An 18,885-nucleotide genomic window follows, 5' to 3' on the forward strand; every position below is an offset into this window, starting at 1 on the left:
GTGTGTGTGTGTGTGTGTGTGTGTGTGTGTGTGTGTGTGTGTGTGTGTTAAGTTGCAGCAGGATCAAAGCAGCAGGGATGGTAGCCTGTAACAGGGGGCCTTCCCAGTGCCGGTTAGATCTCTTCCCACCCACCTATTTCTGGGCCAACTGCCTGCCCCTCTTTTTCCTGCCATGCCTTGATGGAAAACTGATTCAGATGTTTCCCAGGCAGGTGGCTGCCAATTTAGGTGTCTTGGGGTGACATCCATTCTGCAGCTCCATACCTCCCCTAACACTGAAGCCCATGCCTTGCACACTTCACCCCCTCCCGCTGTGCTCTTCCTGGATGGAATGAATAGTGAAGAAGCCAGAGGCTGGCATTCAATGCAGACAAGAAAGTAGGTCAGTGAAAATGTAAATTAAGGCATCAGGGATGAGAGACAGGATAGGGAGGGAAGGAGGGGAATGGTGATGTAGCAAGTAAAAGTGGAGAAGCACCTGGGGTGTCATATGTCAGGCAGGTTGTAGTGCAGGGGTGGGCAAAATATGGCTCACGGGCCAGATCTGGCCTGTGAGGCCATTCTATCCGGCCCGCAGGGCCCCTAAAAAAATTTTGAAAATTAAAATTTATCTGTCCTTGATTCCTGTCAAAAATGACAGGAATCAGGGGCAGTAGGACCCAGGGGAATACTCGGTGGGCTCCTGCAACATCAGGGCCCGCCCAGGCCCGCCCTGGAAGTGCCCCACCACATGTCTTCCCCGGCACTGGAAGCTCAGGCAAGGGGTGGGGAGGGCAAGGAAGGAGCTGGTGCAACGCACAGGGAAAAGTGACCCCTCCCATGACCCATGGCTGCTACTCCCTGCTGCAGCCGCTTGCAGCCCATGCAGGGCTGTCCTGAGCAGGCACAGGCAGTCCCATGCAGGCTGCGAGTGGTTGCAGCATGGGGCACCAGCCATGGGGGCAGGCAAGGGGCACTCAGCACCAGCTTGTAACCTGGCCCCGCGCTGGCTCTGGGCTCGCCTGTTGGGGCTGTGCCACTGCAGCAGCAGCTATGGCCCCCCCACTTGCCATGCTGGGCAGAGTTTGCTGCTGTGGCCTTCTGCCCGAAATAATTGCCTGCTCCTGTTACAGTGTGTCATAAATCTAATGTCTATATTGAGTCCACGAGTTTCTGTATCTAGGAGGATGCTGAAGTGAAATTCATAGGCTCCTCTGTGAAAAGTGGTTTGTAAATTCAAACAAGCACCGAACCTCGCTAACCTCATCACCAGAAGCCAACTTCCTATAGCCCAACACACACTCTATGGATCCAGACCATGCCATGACAAGAAATACAAAACCTGCCAACATACTAATCCAATCTATTACAGACAAGAATACCCAACTACCTGTGTGGTCATATTTCTCGTGAGGAAGCCACTCTGTCTCCAATCTCTCAGGCCTGATCCTCAAAAGGAATTTACAAACCACTTTTCACAAATGAGCCTATGAACTTCACTTCATCAACCTCCTAGATACAGACACACTTGTGGACTCAATATAGACATTGGATTTATGACACACTATAACCTGCCCAACATCTGACTCCTCAGGTACCTCTCCATGTTTACCTACTATATTCCACTTACCTCCACTCCCCCCACCCAGCTAGTTCCTCACCCCTTAAGACCTCAATTTACCTTTTCACTGACTGGCTTTTTTGCCTGCACTGTGTGCCTGCCTCTGGTTTCTTCACTATTCATTCCATCCAGGAAGAGCAGGGGGTCTTCTCAGTGCAGGTGATATTCCAGCCCACCCACCTGTTTCTGAGCCAACTGCCCACCCCTCTTTCTCCTGCCACACCTTGATGGAAAACTGATTCAGATGTTTCCCAGGTGGGAGGCCACCCATTTAGGCCCTGATGTCTAGAGGTGATATTCATCCATTCCACAGCTTCATACCTCCCCTAACACTGTGGCCCATGCCTCGCAGATGGCATCCCAGGCAGTTAAGCTCACCTGGAGCCTCACAACTCCACTGTTGTGTGGAGGCACATGGAGCTTGGGGAACCCCTTAGGCCTCAAAGATCTTACAGGTCTGGGCTTTCTGTAGTCAGGACTGTGCACTTGTGTGGTGGCTGGAGGTTATAAGATGCCTCCTACCCACCTTTCATCAAGGAGGTTTGCGATCCTGGCATTTCTTGTGGGCTGCCATGCCACCGGTAGTCCCACCAGGCCTCCCAACCCTGGAAGGGTGCAGTTTTAGTCATGCCCAGGACCTGGGGCCTCTTCCTTACCCACAGCCCCAGCCCATACATCCAAGTTCATCCTGGAACAGGAGCTCAGCAGGGAGATGTTCTTTCCGTGCTGGCTGGTGATACAGTGAGTGCCACTTCCAGCTCTGAGGATGGGGCATTAAATGGTTTAAAAATAAAAAAAGGAAACAGGTGCAGAGTGAGGAGGGTGGCATTCACTCCGTCTGCACGTGGAGGTTGGGGAACCCCAGCAGCGGGAGGTCCACCTTGAAGAACACTAGCCGCTCCACCAAACTGGGATCCAAGGAGAAGAGGTGGGGTATCACAACATCCCCAGCAATGCTGAACACCCTCTTGCTTGGAACACTTTTCGGCGGACAGGACAGGTGTTCCTGGGCAACCACGGCCAGATCCTGCCACATCTGGCTGCAGCTTGCCCAGTAGGCCGAGGGGTTGCAGAGCAGTGATTCCACATCCTCGGCAAGACAGGTAGCCACCGAGGCCTTGGCGCTACCTGCCTCATGCTGGGGTCTGGTGACTCCAGACCCCAACAGGCTTTTGGTGGCCTCAAAGAAATGGCTTGAGGACCACCAAGATCTGGGAGACGGTATCCCACTCTGTTTTGTTAAGGGGGCCACTGATCCAAATCTCCCTGAGCAAGACCATCTCATGGATGGCCTTCTGTTGCTTGACCAGCCTTTTGAGCATCAGGTATGTGGAGCTCCATCGAGTCTCCACATCCTGTATGATGTGCTGCTGGATGCTCAGCTCTGCCTGTTTCTCCCACAGCATCTTGCACTCCTCTTGATGCTCTGGTAGAAGTAGCCCACCAACTTCCTGCATTTTGGCATGAGCTGGCTGGTCATGGTAGTGACGGCACCATCACCGGCAGCCCTGTCCCCCTCCAAAGCATCCCTGACTATGAGGTGGAACTTGTGTGCCATACAGCGGATGCCAAAAAAGTTGGCATCACAGACCACCTAGAACTTATTGGACCCATTGTTGGTGACCATGAACCCATAGGTGAGCTCACCCTGCCCGAGCCACCCCTACACCATGCAGTTCATGGCCCCCATGATCTCCCTTGCCATGTGGCTCATCCATCACCTCCGCTTGAAGGAGAGCCCACCGATGGCCTGATTGATCACACCAGTGCCCTGTGAGGGAGAGGTAGATATGATCTCTACCCCAGAAGCTCTATATGTCCAAGGTGAAGTGTAAGGCCACCTGCAGACCTGTCTTGTGCAGCACCTCTCCTCACGTACTCCCTGATGCCTCATATAGAAAGAGCACCACTGTTCTGCTGAAGGTGGTGCATGAGGGCACATGGTATGATGGGGTCACGATCACCATGAGTTGCCTGAACTCTGGCCGCTCAATTAAGGAGAAGCGCTGTCCATCCAGAGCAAGCATCCCCCCAATGCTCTGGGTGACTTCACTTGCCTTGGGAACGCGCCCCCCTTTTCTTCTGCCTTTCCCCCACTGATCCAGGGTGGTCTGCCTCTGCTTCTGGAGGATGGGAGCTTTGGAGTGAGAGAGGAACTTCCCTTTGGGCATGCTCCCACTGGTGCCAGGCAGAGGAGGAGCAAGGGCAAGGGGTGGTGCCTCCTGATATGCATCAGCAGCCCCATGGCACTAAACTTTTTCTTGTCCTTGCCCTGGCTGGTCTCCCATCAGCAGTGCAGGCAGATAGGATACTAGGGATCTTCTGCCACTTCAAAATGATCCCATACTACACTACCCCCTCGCTTCTGGGGTGTGGGTGGGGATCCTGCCTTATCCCCTTCTTCAGCAGGAAAAGCCACAACAACAGGGGAAGCTGAGCCACTTACCCCCACAACCTCCTCTACAGCGTGTTCTGGAGAAGGAGACCTGGCTCTAGGGGAACTATGAGAGGTGTGGAGCACAAACTCAGATTCCCGCTCCTTCCCCAGAATATCCCTGCCTATGGCACTGAGCTCCCCTGGTTCCATATTCAGCTCCTCCTCTGGCACTGGGAGGCTCACACTGGGAACTGAAATTTGGCTGGAGGAGACAGTCATGCCGGTATGCTGGTGGTGCTGGGGGTTATTATTACTGCTGGTGTTACTGGAGGTGGGGCAGGTGCAGACACTGCTCCCATCTCCTTGCTGCCACTAGCAGCAGAAGCCCCATGCCCACCAGGGAAGAGGGTGCATCTAAGTTTGTGGGGGTGGAACTTACAGCTCTTCCTCTGCCCACTCTCGTTCCCCTGCCAGAAGACCTGGCACCTGCCTTTCCAGCATGCTTCATAATGTTTGCTGTGCTGGAAAATGTGTGTGTGTAATCCTCAGCCTCTTGAAGGCTCAGATCAAGTGCAGTATCTTCTTTGTGTTTACTATATCTTCTTCTTCTATCTGCTTCTTTGACTATATCTATGTGTTTACTACATCTTCTTCTATCTGCTTATTTTACTATATCTTTTATTTACTATATCTTCTATCTGCTTACTACATCTTGTATCTGTAATATGTTGGAAAGTTGTGTCCAATCCTTTCCAAAAAGAGAGACTGGCAGGAGACTGACTAGAAACCAGTCGCTGCAGCCAGCCACAGTACCTTTCATATGCTGTTGCTTCCAGAGAGACAGCTCACAAAAGGGACAGAAAGGCTTCATATGGAGCCTTATATGCTCTTTCTCTGTCCCTCCCCCAGAGCACTGGGATTGGAAGGGACCTGAGGGACAGATTGCAGACACTGGCCAGCTACAGATGTCAATATCAGAGCAGTCCTTCCCCCCACCTCCCTCTCCTGAGTTTCTGTTTTCCTGCAAGCCTGCGTCCAAAACTCCAAAATTTTCCAAAACATTTCTGAAATGTTGTGGATGGTTTCGTTTAATTATGGAGATGTTTCAGAGCCTTCTGTTCCGTTTCAGATTCAGTGTTTTGGGTGCTGAAACACCTCTGAAATGAAATGGCTGCCAAAATTTTGCACAGCCCTACAGGTCATATTCCATGTTGCCTTTTAGCTTCAAGGGATAATTAAATAGGAAGATTATTTCAATCTCCTAATATTTTTTATTAATAATGACATTTTAAACGAGTAGTGGAAATATCACAAACAAAGGAAAAATCAATCAAAGAAAAGGTTCTTCAGTTTTACCTGGTCAGCTGTGGTGTCAGAAGAGATTACTAGTACTACGTCTCCTCGTTTTAAATTAAGCTCATCATTATTAGCTGCCTCAAAATCATGTAAAGCTTCAACCTGAAGGAAAGAATACAATACATGCATGCATCATCTAGAGTACTAGGAAAAGTAAAGCAGAAACAAGCTCTCCCAACAAAAAAATCTTTTCCCCTCTTGCAATTAAGATTAACAATGTTCACCAATACTATACTCACCACCATACAACTATAGGATTAAACTATATTGAAACTGATCATTTTAAAAATTCAAGAGTATATGCTATATTAACAGATCCATTGATGTCAGTATTTTATTATGTTCCATTAGTTTTTTCTATTAAGTAGAGAAGAATATTTTTTTCCATCAGGTTTTTTTTCTATTAAGTAAAGAAGAATACAAAAGTGTTACTATTCAATCGTTTCTACAACCACTAGCTAGCACTTTCATATCAAACCAAACTGTCAGGGCCTTGATGGCATGGGAAGCTGTACCATTCTGTAACAACTGCCTCTCAGACAAATCTTGCTTTCTTTAGCTCTTATTCTTGCAAATCCCCCACTGTCATCCACAGAAGCTGGCCTGAGTGAAGGAGGCAGGATTGCAACATCTCTTTTACGCAAACTGGGCAGACTTTTGAGAATCACAATAATGTACTTGTGCTATCTTTAAATTCAGACACTTGACTTACATTGAATGTAACTAGTCCCAGGGCAACACTGTAATAGTCCAAGAAAAATGTGCTGCCAGGATGCATCTACACATGCAATTAATGTGACTGAATAAGCTCTGGTGAAATTTTAGCCTGAGTAAACTAATCCTGGGGCAGGGGGAATGGACTCAATGATCTGCTGAGGTCCCTTCCAGCCCTAATGTCTATGAATTTACTCCACTGTTGGATAGTACCCATGTCTGACAGGACTATCCAATGGCACTGTAAATTAATCTACCCTGGCCCAGTCACTGCACACATGCAGATGGTGATGCTTTCCTGTACAGTAATTAGTCTACTGGGCAGTAAAGTGCACATGTAGATGCGCCCTCAGATAACTAGATGGTAGACCTAACTCCTAGTTTCTATCCTTTACTCAAGAGAATGTGGTGAAAAATAAGACCATAGAGAAACACTACCAGCATATCTGAATCGGAGTCTCGTGACTTGTCTCACTTTTACCTATATAGAAGGCAGGACAGGGTTGCACCTTGGAGACTTACTTGTTTGGAAAGGCACAAGCTTTCATAGTTGGCAGTTTACTTTGTCAGATATTATGAATGGAGTCATAGAGAGCTGGAGTACCAAACAAAAAGGAATAAAGGAATTTAAGTAAATACTTAGGTAAAGTATTTACATAAATTTAGTCCTTTCTATTTAGTACCCTGGCTTTCTGTGAGGCTATACAGAGCATCTGATGAAGTAAGCTGTCATCTACAAAAGCTTATGATTTTCTGAATGAGTTAGTATTTAGTGTGCCACCGTGTCCTACCTTCTACCTAACTTCAGATTTACATGGATAACTACCTCTTTCTTGCCTACATTTTATTTTGAAATTATGTACAGTATTTGTATATGAGAACAGATGAATAAATCTGTTGACTATAACAATAGATTGCAATGGGACTACTTAAACTGAAATATGCAAATTATAGTATAAGATAGGAGAAGCTTATTTATCCTTAATGAGTTTTTCTATTAGTACAAATTTTGAAATGAGAAATCATTAGAATCTAAAGAACCAAGAAACATGAAGGTTCTTACCACCCAACTCTGAAGGCTAAATTTCTTTTAACTGCTTCTAGAAATCTGATGCTTTTCTGCATGATCAGCTACTCTTACAATAAATACATTCAGAGAATGAAATCAACAATACAATGACATCAATTTCAGTAGGTTTTTAGCGACAGATTTTAGCGCCAGGAGGGGACCTTTATGGTCATCTAGTATGACTCAATGTATAATGCAGGCCATTGAATTCATCTCAATATATTAAAATAATTTAGTTGTTTATTAGATGAATACAGTTGCACATTTGACTGAACTCCAGAACTGGATATGAATGCATAACACACATTTTACTTGCATTGGTGTTTCACCAGCTCTCTTATGTAAAAAACTAAAAAAAAGGAAAAATACAAAAAACCTAATATAAACAAAACTCAGGTTGAAATGTTTGGTATTTAACAATGCAGCCCTACAGCCTAAAAAGACTGTGCTGCTGAATTAAAGTATATATACTTTACTGAAAGCTAGATTTAAAGGGATATTTAAAGAATGCAAGAATAAATACTCAAGTAAACCTTAAAGAGAAATCCAGGTGGCATTCCACTGGCTGCATCCTCCACCGATACAGGTAATTCTGGAGAAGGCGTTGTTTGGGTTTCCTCAATGGTTTTCTGCTCACTTACAACTTCAGAATTTTCACTGGTATGACTTTCAATGCCCTGAGTGCTAATGTCTTCCACAACATCTTTGGACTCATTCATTATGACTTCGTGTTCTTCTCCCTCCCCCTCATTGTTTGATGCTGGCTCTATTACTACTGAAGGGATGCTGCTGACTTTTTCCTGGGGAAACAAAAAATTGAAAGAACTTTTTGAACAAAACCCCTTCCTAAAAGATTGCATGAAAACCTAACTCATTTAAATTGCTCATCTATCCAAAGTAGAAAATAGGAATATAATTTACCTAGTTTCCATTCTTGCCTATTCTCTGTATTTCCACAAAAGACAAAGAACACTTGTTACAGTAAATGATACAAGATACTCTGCACCTAATTCTGGTTTCACCTAGGGCTCTGTTTAGTATCCATGGAAATTAAAAGAGTCTTTCTATTGGTTTTAGAGGACCCTGGATCAGGCCATCACATTGCTGTAAACCAGGATCAACTCCATCAAAGCCAATGTAGCAACAGTGATGAAAGCCTGGTAAGAATTAGGCATTGTACATCCACCTGCATAAGTTTTTACACCACTATAAATCCACTGGATTCCAAAGACTTACTCCTGATTAGCATGATGATAAATGAGAGCAAATGTTAAGCCCCACTACAAATATTACCATCAGATTAAAAAAATTCAGTTCAAAAAGGATTTTGTCAAGCTGTGATATAACACTGCCCCCTCCCCCACCCCAAAAAATGGGAGTGGAGCTCTAGGCCTTAGCTAGCATTTGTGGCTCTGACAATCACTCCCACTGAGCACTCACCACTCCTACTGGCTTCAGTGAGAATTACAGGTACCTGTCCTCCCTGATCACCAGAGCACTTGTTTTGACTTATTACAAGAAAAGTGCAGATAGCTAAGATTTCCATTTGAAGCATGAATGAGCAATATTTGACAAACCACTTCTCTCCAGATTTATAGTTAATGGGATGAAATATCTTCTGCTTACATTTAGGATTAATTCAGCATATGATATGCATTTGAAAGTGTGTCTATGAACTAGAAAATCATCTGAAATTATTCTGGGAATGCTGAGTCAGGCTCCCAGCTGGTGCCATTGAAAACAATGGAGTTACTCTGGCTTTACTTACAACAAAACAGGGTCCGTTATGGGTAAAGAAAGTGTCGTGTCATAGGCCAAACCAGGAGAAATAAACCGTTTTTCTGGATAATGCTATAAAAAGCATCTCCCCAAAGAACTTACTTGAGAGACTTCTGCTTCCTTTTCTTCTTCTTCTTCTTCTTTATGAGGTTTTTTGTCACCTTCACCAGCCATTTCAGGTTCAGGTGCAACAGCACCTTCATCAGCTTCTGTTACAACAGTTATACCAGCTTCTTCAGCCGGGCCAGAAATCTTGGTGACAGTAACCATCTGCAACCAAGAGGAAACAAACCATTCACATATCTCAGCCATACTGGGCATATGCTGCATACCAACTGCACAGATGCCACACCACAGAATTATGCCTGGTCTTTGATATAGATTTTGACCGTTCTGAGGGAAACTTTATTCCTTCACAAATGCCTGCAGGTGGATTTTCCATGACAAAGCATCCTGTGAGATGAGTAACATAGAAGTTGATATCACTCGAGGTTAAATTAAATATGAAAATATTAAAATCCAAATGATAATATGGGATCTCCAGCTATGTTGGGATAAAAAACAAAAAATAATACAAAAATCTGGCAGCTGTAAGCTCCCTAGGTCTGGGCACTTCTAAAACATTTGATCAGAAAGTCATATACAAGGTTTGCTTGCATTTGACTCAGATTTTTCAATGCTGGATAGAAAAGTACACCAATTTAGCTAGGCTACAGGTGAATATGAAAGGCTTCATCCAGCAGAGATTACTCCCACAGGCTTCTTGGTTATTTCAGTCTCTCACATGCTGGAAACCTTGCAGGGAGAATGTAATTGAAATTTGGCAATTATCAGCCCTATTGGTCTCACCTAGGGTTTCATCTCAAGAGTCTAGGGAACTGATTAGCATAGACCCTGTTCTTTAGTTCATTTAGCTTAATATAAAGCTGAAAGTGAATAATAGTTCTATTGCCTAGGATTTGAAACTAGATGAAGCCAATCATGTTGCAGAAATAATTAACATTGGGTTGGCTCTTTGTTAACCGAGCTGTCTCCTGATGGGTACTCAGGTTATCATGAGGCAATAGAGGAAATAGCCTTGGTCTGCATGATTTTTGATGAAGGAGAATTTTTATTCTGAGAGCAGATTCATTTCAGTGTGTGTATAATATAGAGTGGAGTTACGTGCTGGAGAGTAGGCTGCAGAGTCCTTCCCACTGCATCTCTGGATTGAGCCCAGCCTGAACTTTTATTTAACCTGGTGCAGATGCTGCCCAGGTTATTGCTTTGCTGCATTTATTGAGGTGACTACCCTTTGGCATCAGTTCAGACAAAGGTATTTTGGACTTGCTCATGATTTCATGCTCATAGCAACAACCCCAGGCCTTATTCCAGGTGATCTGAGCCTCTCTACCCATTGTTGGGCATACGCTAGATTTTGAATGGAATTTGGTAGTGGAGGAAAAGAGTCTATGGAGGTCTTGAAACAACATTTTTCTTTTGATCACACTGCTCCTTCCACATGCTTAAGGGTTAGGAATTACAAGGTGGGGGAAGGGGATAAACTTGTTTTAAATATCTGCCTTAGATGACAAAGGGAACTCACTGAATGTCTGAAGTCTATAATGGACAACAGAATCTGCTGGTGACTCACTCTCAGCAGGCACCATGGTTATCTGATACTGTCCTAGGCAACTAATAAAGTGGCTTCTATGAAGTCCCTATTTGTATTTCATCTTATATTTATAGATCACATTGTTTTACAGATGAAACATGGGCTGGGGAGTATATGGCAAAAAGCAAAACTCATAGCCCAAAGCCAATCAACTGGCAATATGGACTTTCTAAGGTTATACTATGTTGGTGCTGGCGGGGAAATTATTTTCTTTCTTTAGTACCATTGCATCAATCAATTAAATTGCCTTTAATAGAGGGGTCTTGTTTCAAATCAGAACTTTGCTGAATCAGTCTGATTTGGCTGCTATTGTATTGCTGCTGGGCTTATGGACATTACCTTGGTTTCTCCTGCTATTCATTTGTAGTTTAAAGAACTTATAAACAAATCTTTTTAATTTTCTTTGAGAAGATAAGAAAAGCTACAAGATTTTTTGTGAGTTTATAGAGTGACTAACTTTAACCATGCCTGATACCAAATCAGCTATACATTGCTGTGGCCATAAGTGGCATTACATTATACTAGCAAACTTCAGTATCTTCACATGTGATTTGTGAGGGAAGCCTTCAGGCTTGCTATTCATAGCTCTACCAATTTCAGCACTCTTGACTCAAGAGATTAAAATAAGCTATGGCTGTAGAAACCCGGGGAAAGGAAAGGAAAGGGAAGTACACATCAGATTGATTTTATATAGTATGCATCTAACAAAATACTACAGAAATTGATCCTGCTATCTGATGTGTTAGGATCAACACTTCTTCCCTATTTATTGGATTTGTGCAGCCCATTGTATTCCATTCAACAGGAGATTCATAGTTTTACATATATCAATTCTAAATACAGTACACTGGAAAGGTCAAACTCCTACAGACTGTTGTTGTAAGTCACTGAATGCATATCAAATATCAAAAACTGTATAATAACTCATTCTTGTGACTTGGACTACAACAACAATAGAAAGCTAGAACAAGAAACATCATTTTTTGCAAAGATGACCAAGGAAGCAACAGAAAAAGAATCAATTTCTCTCTCTCATTTTGAACTTTAATCTCAAAATCTTGAAGTAGTATTAAAACATTTAGGACAAAACTCCAGCCCTGGTGAAGACCACAATAAGACTCACATTGAATGCAGCAGGATTTCACCTTAATGAGTTACAGTGAATCACAGAGGCCCTTGGACATTTACATGTGCTATTTTATTTCATAAGATCAACAAACCTTGTTGCTAAATCTGCTCCCCCAAGGAAAAAGTAATACAAAATAAAGAATTTTACAACAGCCCACAAAATCCTAAATTGCATAAACCTTCTGGGAAGAGCCTTTTTATTTTTGCTGGTCACATAATGCAAAAGAAGTGGGCATGTAAAGAAATGAAAGGTTGAATTTCTTGGAAGCAATAACAGAAAAAGCTTCTTTACCCAGGACATTCAATATACTAAGTCAGAATCTCTTCTCAGCAACAGCAGTTTGAATGAGGAATAACCCCACCAAATTTAGTGATTCTGAACCCCACCAAATTCATTATAGTGGAGTACAAGTGAGATAATGGAACTGGTTATTGGAGAAAGACTATGAAATAAACATTAGATACCTGATCCTACTGACTTGAGCAGAATTATGCTAGCTTTCAACAGGTAATGATCAGGCCCCATGGACTGGATAACTGTTAAGAACATTGATTATAATAGCAGCTAAACAAGTTAATGTAAAGCAACAAGAAAATAAAATCCATGCTTGAGGGCACAAATCAGTTCCTTTTACAGGTCTAGAGAGATTTTCCACATATAGCAATGCACAGCCAGTTAAGTGAAGAGGAGGTTGCCTCTCCCTTTTTATCAAGCATCTTGTATTGTCTTCTGCTGGAGTCAGTATATCAGACTAGGCTGACTTTCTGGTTTGATTTTACATGACAGTTCACATGTATTAAGCAAACCTGAAATCTGAGAGTTAAAAATTATGCATATATAAGGGCTGAATATACCACATACAAGAGCCTGAGCTTCTTATAAATATACACTAGATAGGGCTCTTGTGAAACAAGTACATTATAAGAAAACTAGTCCCTCCTTGCCTGCTAGGAATAGTTCAGGATTTCCTAGGTGTACAGTGTTGGATGAGAAGTGGTCAGGAGAGATGAGCCAAATGACCATAGGAAGCTGTATTTGGTACTCTTCAAACACTCAGGTAGACCTTGATTGATATTTAGGTTAACCACACATCCCATTTTCTTTAAGACAGTTCTGTTTTGAACACTTGTCCTAGGTATCCCATTATTTGAATGCTTTTTGTTCCTCTTTCAGTAACATGCCTGGGAGAGGTGTTGATAAAGGGATTCTCCCACTTCCCGGCACTCCAAATAATCCCCCTCCTCCCCACTCCCACCCTGGCTTCCACTCTCAAGAGACAGCTGAGCATGCAGAAGAGTGGCAGGGAAAGAGGGTTGGAGGGAGGAGCAGACTGCCCCAGCCTGAGACTAGGGACATATGATTAGGCTATTGCTGCATTATTCCGGTTTTATGTTTGTGTAATTCTACTGAATTTCAATACAGGTGTCTTGGTGTAAAGGTAGAGGAATGCAGTAATGAAGTGGGCCCATCATTCTTTTTGAATGAAAAAATCACCATGGCATTTCAGGGCGCTGTGCTCTATTCACAGCCAGTATTAAAATTTAGTAAAGCAAATAACCACATTTTATCCTTGAAATAAATTCTGAAAAGTTTTACTAACTCTAGTAGATTTAATCTGAATTTACACCACTGTTACCAAGAATCCGAGACATGGGAGTTATAGCAGACTAAACCTAGAGTCAGTGCTGAATATGATCTTTTAGCAAATATTTTAATATCAGAGGTCATATTTTTATAAAAAGAGAGGTGGTCAACCTGTTGGAGGTTTAAACCCAAACTGAGTAGTAATGGAGAGGTACACCCTCCTTTTCAAGCCCTGCTTCCTATTTCTGAATTTAATTCACAGGGAGTAAGCCTGAACTCCCTCTTGTGCTACTTGGATATATTTTTGAACATATTTTCAAGATTACACTTTAATAGGCAAAGATCCAGAATAAGAAGTACAAGTCTTGTCACCCATAAGGGACAAGCCTTGTCACCCAAAATACAGGCATTAGTCCAGGAATCCTCTTCTAGACTAAAGAAAAATTCAATATCTCATTGAGCTTTTGAGTTGTTTTTAATTTGATTTTAACTATATCTAATTTAATGCCCAATTTGTGCTTTACAAAATAAAGCTGCAACATAATTATTTTTCAATTCTTGTTGCAGTTCAGTGCATAGCATGCCAGGACAATAGCATGATGAATGAAAGCTATTTTCAACCAGGGTAGGAGCTCAAAGAAACAAATCCACAGACTCCATAGCAGCATATTTTCTGCTCACTCTAAATGTCAATAGAAATAACATTATACCACCTTCTACTACACAGCTGCATTATTCACTGTCCTAAAATATTTATGATGGCATACACTGCAAAAAGTATGTCCTGAAACAGGTCCCTGCTGAATTGAAAGATGTTTTGTTGTTAAAACCACAAATGCTGCAAGTCAAAATCACATGCTATTGGCCCACATATGGATCATATGGAAACAACAAAAACAATTTTGCAATCCTTTTCTTAAGATATTAAAGAATGGACACCTTCCTGAGGCTGTTCATACGCACCTCACTCTCTTTCTCTTTCTCAGCAATTTCAGTTGTCTCCTTATCCACTGCCTCAACACTGTCCTGTATAAAAAGAAAATATGGTCATAACACTCGTGTAAAAGTTTTAGCAACTGAAAAATTGGTATTCACTTAAAGGAAGAAGGATGTGTGCTAGAGGAAATGACATGAATGGCTGGAATCCAATGGCATAACATATGGAAACGTGTTCAGATATTATTTGGAAAACAAGCCATTCTTATTATGATATAGCTTCAGCAACTCATCATCATGGGTGGAAAAACAAAAGCTTCATAGTTTAAAACCTATGAAACTAACTAGTTTTCTTTCAAATGTTAACGTGTTTTTCCCATCAGCGCTACCCTTGAACAGTTTTTGATAAGTACATAACCCAGACCACCACTGATTCTTTGGATTATAAGAATCTCAGGCTTCTCTCACAGCTATATCTAATTATTTCCATGACTCCCTCCTACCTCTGAGACCTAACAAAATGTTACACTTGAATGCTACTCGTGGGACTTCTCAATAATGGTAGGTTTTTTTATGTGTACCCTCAACATTTTGATACCTTCACTTTTAAAGGTACTATGCAAAAAAAAAAAGAGGTTGCGATACAGAAAGCATTGTTTTCCCTCATTAAGCTACTAGTCAAGGTTCTGATTCAGTACTTTTTAAGCAGTGCCTAAAGCTTATACTTTGGTGAATAAGGGCCTCAGATGTATACAAAAAGGTCTCGGGTGAATTTGTTTTTAATTGTGTAAACAGATTGCTGTCTTGGCTTCCCAGACTTGTTATTTTTTTACAGAACAAATAGCACCTAATACTCTATAGGAGGGGAAAAAGTGCTGTTGGAAACCAGATGAGCAGAACAGTTCTCCCAGACTTCCACTGGACAAATATTTCCTGGCCATTTTCCAATTTGGTTACCATGTGCACAGTTTTAATACTAATGCGGGGTCCACTGTGGACAGATTTTTTTCCCCAAAAGCCAGCTATGCTGGAAGAAACCCTTACATAGGTTACATATTGTTAGCAGTTTTTTCGTGTGCTTTCAGAAGACGGCTGTAAAGAACCAGCGTGACATGAACGGAGAGTCACGCTGAGCTATATCTCTGTCTCAAAATAGTTACAAGCGCTAATGTGGACCGGACTGTGGTTAACTGCCTTCACAAGCCTGTAACTGTTGCCCCAAAATTTCACAGGCTTCTTTTGAAATGGCTGGGTATTTCTTTTTTAATAAAGGGATGCTGCGTTATTTCAGAACTTCATATCAATCATGCTTGTTTCTAATCTAATCTCCTAGTATTGCCTGCAGTCACATCATAAGCCCTAAACATGTCCAGATGCCAGGGCAAGTCAATTGCTGTCAGCAGCGTTACTATGGAAACCTCTCACAGCTTTATCCTGTTAAAATTATAGTGTTATATAACCTTTTTTATTATTATTAATTCTCCTTTGAAGCTACCAAACCTACTGGTTTGTATTTTACATTTTCACACTTGGTTTGAGGGAGAATTTAGGGTGTACGAACATACGGACAAATACTGATCATAAAAATGATAATTTCATGCACAATGTCCACACACAAAAGTCAAATATAATTTTCTTTTGAGTAGACTATAATAGATTTCTTTTCTCTTGATCATAAAAGCCATGTTTCAAACTGACACTTTGGCTGAGTAGTCCTCTCCCTATTTATGGACTTGGAACCTTTTAAATTTATATCAGCATATAAATTTCCCAGGTCAACTTAACTTCAGAAGTGACAACTCTACATATCATTCTGCACTCATCTAGAGACCCGACTTTGTTGTACTTGACCCCTTTTCTTTATTAATGAAACCAAAATCAAACTGCAGTATTCTGCAGCAGGGAGGCAAGCAGCACTGTTCATGCTTTGGTGTCTCTCAGTGTCTCCCTTCCTTATTGCATCTTCAAATCAGGGAGAGTCAGGCATATGAGAGCCAGATATTGTGTCTATAAGTTGATACAACCACAATTAGGGACCCTCAAAATGTGACTCAATATATGCTGTACTCATTCAGTGCTTGCAAGGAACTTCTCTGGATGGAGCTCTGAGCAGAGCAAAGAAAATAAAATGTGTTAGTCTTGGACTAGTTGAATGGGGGAAAAGATTGCTGGCATTAGTTTTGAGGCATTGGAAAGTCTTTTTTAGTCTTAATGATCTATTAATAGCTCTAATAAACATTAAGAGAGTATAGCTAACATGTAAGATGTTAAGGAATGGATATAGCATGGCTTATTCATGTTCATATACTGTATTGTTCCCTTCATTCCTGATCCTGTTTGCTTTTTTTCCAAGATGGACAAGAATATATTGAACATAAAATACTTCTATATTATTTGGTGGTATGCACGGGGGAAAAAAAAAGTGCTGTTGGAAAACAGATGGGGAGAACAGTTCTCCCAGACTTCCACTGGGCAAATATTTCCTAGCTGTTTTCCAGTTTGGTTACCATCTGCACAGTTTTAATACCAATGCTGGGTCCACTGTGAACAGAGTGGCTAAACTACTGCTTATCCTCCCCACATATGCAAAAAGATAGGTTCATTTGCCCTGTGATATGCCCAAACAATAAGAAGTCAAAATCTGAATGTGAAAAATTCTTATGGTAAAAAGAATATTTTAAATCAGAAGAAGGAAGACCTCAATGGCTCATGCATTACGCAGTTTTTTAACATATTATTCTACATCTATTTTGGGGGTTCTTCTTTTGTATACTTCATTCCCCCCTCAACACATCATTAATGTGGTGGAGCCACACAACTGCTTTATTGTTAACACTTGCCAGGTCCTCATCCTGGGTGTGCTGACATGTAAGGAGGTAGTCAGCAGCCTGTAGTGCATCACTACACTCACATATTGGTCTGTCCTTTAAGCCAATCTTACAGAGTATAGCGTTAAAGTGTCCAGCTCCAGAGCAATCCTGTTTTCTTTAATCGATAAGTCACAGGGGAGCTCATACCCAAGTGCATAGGGTGTTTGGTTTGTTTATGAAGTGCTTGAGGTGAAACTAAGTCTCATCCTACTTTTTGTGGTATTGTTCAAGTGCCCAAAGGGTGCCACTCCTACCGCCACACTGTTGCAACAGTACCCATGCCTCCCATCTAAATAAGTTTCTGGACTTCAGTCGCTTATGTACTGGTTGCTCTAAGATTTCATGAAGCAGGTGCTTTTGGTTTTGCTGGGTGCGTTGAGTGAGGCCAAGAGTTGGCTTCTGTCTTCTTAGATGGGGAGGTAATGTCTCTGATAGTACCAACAGGATATATGTTTTACAGCCCATTACTGTTCTCATTGAATTCAGAATAACATCAACTTTGCTGGTGTGGCTACTACACCCCCATACTTGACAGCAGTATTCAGCAGGTGTGTACACTAGTGCAAGTGTTGATGTCCTTACAGTGGTGAAATTGTTCTCCTCAGGTTGTTCCTTCCAGTTGTCTTATAGCAGCAATAGTGATATATCAATAGTAACCTACCTCTTTTGGGCAATACATAGAAATGATGACAGCACTGTGTCCAAATAGCTGTATTAATGCTCAGCTTGCCCCTCTTGTATTACAAAAAGCTAAAGATGCTTCTACTTTCCCTAATGCTTAGTCTTTTGAGCCCTGCTGGAGAAAAGTACATCTTCTACACGCATATATGCCAACCACCTCTTTCCCCACAAAAAAAAAGGAAAAACAAAGAGACAATACATAATGAAGCAGTTGTTGCCAACAACAAATAAAAACTAAAAGTTGTTTTGTGGCATTTGCAGCCACAAAAGGGCAAGGAGAGGAGCATGAAATAAGTTCCTGTATAGCACTCACGCAGTAGGATACTATAAGAAGGACAGAGAGATTCTGAAACAAATGGAAAAAAGGAAGTTTCCTTCTAATCCCAACATTAAATTTGTTGTGGAAGAAAAATAAAGGAGGAAAAGTATTCATGTTTCTGACACTGCAGAAAACATCAGGCAAAAAGAAACCATTTCTTGTTTTAGTGAAAATTATGCCTGCATTAAAAATAAATACTTCAAGGTTTGGCCTTTAGAAAATATGCTCTTATAAATAAGTATATAAATAAAACTTACTAATATGAATGCAAGGCTTATTACATCTATCCTGTTATACCTATTCTGAGCTAGCTTCTCAGAGCTAATCAAAATTATTCACCAGGTAAAAAAGTACACAACAATTTAGCCTTTTTTCTGTTTGCAAATCATTCAAGAACCACTGTGGATTTCTGACTGGACAGTTAGTAAATATTCTCTAAATATTTTGGATAAGCAATTTTCAGGCACTTGGTGATCTGAGAATAATTCACTTTGATTATGTTATGTTCTTGACATAGGTATGATTCATTTATTGAAAGTCATGCTGTGGTGATTCTGACCTGTGATTTGGTGACTGAAACTTTTAAACATGTAAGGAATAGAGATCAGCAAGTAAATGATAATAGCTATATCATAATCATAATAATCATGATGAAAAATGGATACAGAAACATAAGGAAATCTTCATCAGCATTAAGTGTCTAAGAACAGCCTACTTAACACTCTTCACGCATGGTTAGGATGTCATATTGTGAAAACTGAAGAAGTCACAGACAGGAGGCCAGGAGGAGCCCCGATCGCCTGATGGAAGATTACCG

The 18,885-nt window shown here is 41.7% G+C and overlaps 1 protein-coding gene across 2 annotated transcripts in view; it reads right to left on the reverse strand.

The window, feature by feature from the left end:
• Positions 1 to 18,885, reverse strand: part of AMPH (amphiphysin) — a 119,519-nt gene that overhangs the window by 11,374 nt on the left and 89,260 nt on the right. For both annotated transcript variants that reach the window (XM_019509073.1, XM_019509072.1), the window contains 4 exons: positions 14,226 to 14,288; positions 8,998 to 9,165; positions 7,650 to 7,916; positions 5,334 to 5,435 (listed from right to left, as the gene is read on the reverse strand). In XM_019509073.1, the coding sequence (XP_019364618.1) occupies positions 5,334 to 5,435; positions 7,650 to 7,916; positions 8,998 to 9,165; positions 14,226 to 14,288 (600 nt within the window). The remainder of the gene's footprint in view (positions 1 to 5,333; positions 5,436 to 7,649; positions 7,917 to 8,997; positions 9,166 to 14,225; positions 14,289 to 18,885) is intronic.

The sequence above is a fragment of the Gavialis gangeticus genome, unplaced genomic scaffold (genome assembly GCF_001723915.1).
Source record: "Gavialis gangeticus isolate Ggan-Ray unplaced genomic scaffold, GavGan_comp1, whole genome shotgun sequence".
In the NCBI taxonomy this organism is placed as follows: domain Eukaryota; kingdom Metazoa; phylum Chordata; order Crocodylia; family Gavialidae; genus Gavialis; species Gavialis gangeticus.